Here is a 5,622-nt window from a genome sequence, read left to right on the forward strand (position 1 = left end):
CCCCCCCCCCCCCCCAAGGTAGCACTGGTTTCTGCATCCTTTCTACACTGACTTCTGTCTCTTTGGTTTTTCTGTGTAATGGATGCAGCATGAGAAAGAGCCTATTGAATCAGGCAGTCTCCAGAATGATCTGGTTTGAAAGCTGGTTGGAGTGATCTACCATTAAAACTGCTTAAATCTCAACACTCCATAACAGATAGGTTAAGAACACAAATCTCTGTGTTGAGTGCTCTCTTTTTCTCCAGCCCCACTCCAGGAAATGTGTCCTGTGGACTAGCCTCTCTTCTGGGTAGCTTCCCTGGGGTGATCCTAGACATCTTTGGGGCATATCATTTGGTAGAGTACTCCCCAGAGGAATGCAGACAGTGAGAAAGCAGAGGGTGGGAGCTCTGCCTCCAGCCTCCCAGAGGGCAGAACATTCTGTGACCTAATTATAATCCCCAAGTAGCTATAGACAAGATGAGTCTTCTGTGGCTACTGAAGGACAGAGAGCCCTGGCTTCAAAATATACTCTACAGTGACTGGGAACATCGTCGAGGTATACCTGAAAGGCCTAAGAAATGTTGGGGGAAAAATGTTATGTTTACTCCAACAAATATAATTGCGAAGTGGGCTTTGGCCCATGTGTCATTTAGGGTATAGCCTGAGAATAGTGGGAATCAATGAACGAATCCAGCTATAATAGCAAATACAGCTCCTATAGATAACACATAGTGAAAGTGGGCCTCCTGTTAGTGGTCATGGACTAGGGTTTACTATGTGATATGCATGTGCTTGGTGGGTCATTATGTGTTATCATGTAAGTATAGGCTTACAAGCAGTGTGAATATGTAAGCTTGAATTAATGCTACGGCAAATTCTAATACTGTAAGAAGGAGTAAAATAATAAATGTAATTGTAGCAGTGGGTGGGCTTTTCTTATCCGATTCCATCCACTCATATCAAACAATAATACAATCTTAACAGCAATAATATGCCTTGGAGCCCTAACCACATTATTTACAGCCATCTGCGCACTCACACAAAATGATGTAAAAAAAAAAAAAATTGTAGCCTTCTCCACATCTAGCCAATTAGGCCTAATTTGACTAGTAGAGTTAATCCTACTGCTGCTTCGCATGCTGCAAATACTATGATTGTAATGGGGATTGGCATTGAGATTATGGAGTAAGAATTTAGGTGCAAAGTTTGACATTTTTACTACATTGTGTATGTGTGTGTGTGTGTGTGTGTGTGTGTGTGTGTGTGTGTGTGTATACATGCCATGGTGCACGTGTGGAGGACAGAGCGCAGCTTTCAGAAGCCAGTGAGGCCTTCCTTTCACCAAGTGAGGCCCATTGATTGAACACAGCTTATCAGGCTTGTCAGCAAGCACCTTTGCCTCCCGAACCATCTCATCAGTCCACAAGTGCTTATGTGAGAGTAAATGACTATTTTCCAGAGACATTAGCTCAGAAATAATATTTTTGAAGTCTGTCAAGGTACAGTAGCAATCAAAATATTTTGTGTATATATGATTTCAGAGTATCTCACCCACTCCGAAACAGCATGAGGTCATTTCTATCCCTACCCCCATCCTCTTATTGCAGCACAGTGCCTTTCAAACTTCATGGGACATCAGAACCACATGGAAGGCTGACTAAAACATGGGTCACTGGATGACCTCAGCGTTTCTCCGCACGTTTAGGGTAGATCTAATGATGTGTGTCTTAGTTACTGTTCTATTGCTGTGAAGAGACACCATCATCAAGGCAACTCTTTTGGCTTTAGAGGGTTAGTACATGGTCATCATCATGGCAGGAAGCAGACAGACATGATGCTGGAACAGTGGTTAGAGTTTTACATCCTGATCCAGAGACAGCAGACGGAGAAAGGGACACTGGGCCTGGTGCCAGCTTTTAAAACCTCAAAGCCCACTCCCAGTGGTACATTTCCTCCAACAAAGCCACATCTAAGTTAGCAAGGCCATGCTTTCTAATCCTTCTCAAACAGTTTCATTCCCTGGTGATGAAACACTCATATGAGCATACACTGGGGCATTCTCATTCAAACCACCACAGTTTTCCTACCTGATAAGTCTAGCATGTTCATGATGCTGCTCTTGGGGCCACTGGAAATCGCTGTCTTAAAACATAATTAGCAGAGACAAGCTATGGGGCAGAGACTGGAAGAAGGATTGCTCCGCCTGGGAATCCTTCCCATATTCAATCATCAAACCCAGACACTATTGTGGATGCCAGCAAGTGCTGGCTGACAGTAGCCTGATATAGCTATCTCCTGAGAGGCTCTGCCAGTGCCTGACTAATACAGAAGTAGAGGCTCACAGCCATCCATTGGACTGAGCACAAGTCCAATGAAGGAGCTAGAGAAAGGACCCAAGGAACTGAAGAGTTTGCAGCCCCTTAGGACAATAAACAATATGAACTATCTAGTACCCTCAGAGCTCCCAGGGACTAAACCACCAACCAAAGAGTACACATGGTGGGAATCATGGCTCCAGCAGCATATGTATAGCAGAGGATGTCCTAGTCAGTCATCAATGGAAGGAGAGGCCCTTGGTACTATGAAGGTTCTATGCTCCAGTGTAGGGGAATGCCAGGGCCAGGATTCGGGAGAGGGTGGGTTGGTGAGCAGGGAGAGCGGGGAGGGAAGAGGGTTTTTTTTTTTTTTTTGAGGGGAAACTGGGAGAGGAGATATTATTTGAAATGTAAATAAAGAAAATATCTAATAAAAACATAATTAAAACAGACTCTTTCCATCCTTACAAATAGACACAGAAATATCACCCTCATCATTGTTACCTTCATCACTATTATCATCAAAGCTGTCTGTCTGTCTGTTTGTCCATATCTATCTATTTATCTATCATCATCCCCACCCTCAAAATTGAGTCTCCCCACTAAGTCAAATTTTGTGGCTTGCTTCTGTTTCATCCATACATGTTTCATGACTATGCATATACAGAGCTTAATTGGTAGCGACTGTGTTGGACTCATTGCTATGATGATGAAGTGACTCAGAAAATAAGTTAAGAGAGGAAGGCTTTATTTGGGCTCAAAGTGGACAGGCTCTCTTGCTTTAGGACCTGTGGTAAGAGGTAGGCCATCACAGTAGCAGAGCATAGCTGTTCCCCTTGGTGTGTCTAGGAAGAAAAGATCCAGATGGTACACAAGCAGGGACATGGATACTCTTTGGCCAAACACCTCCAATGAGTTGCCAACTTTAACCAGGTTCTAGCTCCTCACAGTCCACTTGGTTCTGAATTCATCAATAGATTTATCCACCGGAAATTAAACTTCTTATGACACATCACTTTTCAAGAGCTCACGAGCCAAGCAATCAGACTTTAACACAGGAGCCTTTGAGCAGACACATTTTAGATTCAAATAATAGCATCACAGATTCAGGGGTACCAAGGGTTCCAATCATGGCATCCTTTTCAAGTCACAGACCCTGTTCGGATCCAAGCCTTCACTACCCCTTCCAATCTGGGTGACAACAGACTTTTCGTACCTGCGTTCTGTGTCTACACCCACTACATTCAGCCCCGTATTTACATGAAGTCAGTTACCTTTCATTATAACTCAGCTCTAATGACCTACAACAAAAGTAACCATGTGCTTCGGTGAATTTTAATAGTTACCATATTTAAGATATATAATACTTGTGGCAGGAGAGATGGATCAGGGATTAAGAGTGCTTGCTGTTTTTATGGAAGACCCAAGATATTACATCACATAATCATATATTGTACATTCTCTGGTTTTGTTTGTTTGTTTTTTGAGTTAGGCTTTCACTACATAGCCCTGGCTGGTCTGGAACTCTGTACACAGCAGGCTGGGTCTCTACAGGATGGTAAATTTTGCTCTAGGTAGATTATACCTCAGTATACCTCAGGGATCTGCCTGTCTGGGCATTAAGAACTTGCACCACCACATCCAGCTGGGCTGGGATTCTTTACTTGTAGAACACTTAATGAGTCACCCAAGCAATTCCTGGTATCTATCCTTTTATTGATAATATTAATTATTTCTTTATTATTCTAATTCATTCTTTCTTATTTCTAAGCCCTAGTTCTTTATATGAGCATGCCAAAACTTATCTGCTCATAATTTATGGATGTCAAATTTGTTATTGATTTTCACTGATATGAATAAAGCCACCATTAATATTCAAGAATTTGTGAACAGTTTTCCAACATGGATGGTCCTTTTTGAGTTGCCACCTTCATATGAGAGTTACCATTGTTGTGAATCCTTGTCAACATGTTGCATTGTCTATATTTTAAGTTTGGTCTTTATGGGACCTCCATGGTACACTCTGAGCAACCTCAGGGCTGGGGGCTCTGGTGTGTGCTCCAGCTGCAGAGTCTGGAGCTGCATCATTATCAGGCACACTCTTGGATTGGTCCAATTCTCAAATTGTTTGCTTGAGGTAACTCGTTTTGTGAGCTCATAGTAGATCTACCTGGGCTAGGAGAATAAAGGACATGTTAATTATAGTCAGAGATGTATCCATTTAAGCAGAGAATGGGATATTCTGGGACATGTATTGCATCAAATGAGTTCTATCAAGAGCTCTTTATTGCTGTTTTCTAAAATCTATTTAGGAAATATCAATTGTCTCCAAACAATTGATGAATTCTAATCTAGTTCGTGAAGGTCCAGCATTGTCTGCAGCAGTGTGGGGCTGTAACTTCCTGGATGTCAATGCTGTTACATCTTCTCAGTACTATTTAAATGCTATTTCAGTTATTTAACTGTTACTGAGGTTACAATGTAAATACCAATCCCAGCCACTCATGCTGATTTCCTTCTCCCACAGGTGCAGATATGTTACCAGACTCCTCTCCAATAATAGGTCCTGAGTCATACAAGCCATCAGGTTAGTGGTTTTGCTTTGTGACTGTTCCTCCTGAGCATGTCCCTTTTGTAAATGAGTGTAGCAAGACCTTGGGGTCTAGCATTGGGTTCTAGTTCCATTTCTGCCGCTGTGAGAAAACATTCTGACCAAAAGCAGCTTAGGGGAGAAGGGAGCTTATTCCAGTGTACAGGTTATGGTTGATCACTGAAGGCAGACAGGGCAGGAGATCTTGGATCCTCACACGGAAATCAAGGCTGTTTGTTGCCTTGCCCAAACTCATGCTTAGGTTGCTTTCTTAGAAAACCCAGGGCCACCTGCTCAGCTCATGGAGTGGTTCCTCCCACCTGGGCTGGCTTCTCTTATATCAAATTGTAACAATCTAGACAACCCCCATCCTCAGACATACCACAGGCTAGTCCTATCTAGGCTATTTTTAAATTGAACCTTCTCTTTTTAGATGGTTGTAGGCTGCATCAAGTTTGCAGTTAAGCTAAGTTTGACACGAGGCATCCATTATCTCCTTCAAATGGATGTGGAATAGTACTTTTTTTAAATTTATCCAGCTAAAAATCTTTATTTTGTATCTTTATGTTGCTGAACAGATACTGAGCAATTCACAAGGCTTGAATCGAGGTTCTTGTGCAGCTTTTCTAAACTACCTCTGTCTCTGTGGACAAGTGTCAAAGAGAAGCTTCTAACATTTGAGATGATAGCAAGGCATGTTCAGAGTGTGAGGTTCCAGAAGTTGCCATCTCTTTT

General features: G+C 42.4%; 1 protein-coding gene across 1 annotated transcript in view; it reads left to right on the forward strand.

The window, feature by feature from the left end:
• Window positions 1-5,622, forward strand: part of LOC116103093 (deleted in malignant brain tumors 1 protein-like) — a 129,544-nt gene that overhangs the window by 28,058 nt on the left and 95,864 nt on the right. Inside the window, exon 7 of the mRNA XM_031388569.1 lies at window positions 4,825-4,884. Coding sequence (XP_031244429.1) covers window positions 4,825-4,884 — 60 coding nt within the window. The remainder of the gene's footprint in view (window positions 1-4,824; window positions 4,885-5,622) is intronic.

This window comes from Mastomys coucha, unplaced genomic scaffold (genome assembly GCF_008632895.1).
Source record: "Mastomys coucha isolate ucsf_1 unplaced genomic scaffold, UCSF_Mcou_1 pScaffold21, whole genome shotgun sequence".
NCBI lineage: Eukaryota > Metazoa > Chordata > Mammalia > Rodentia > Muridae > Mastomys > Mastomys coucha.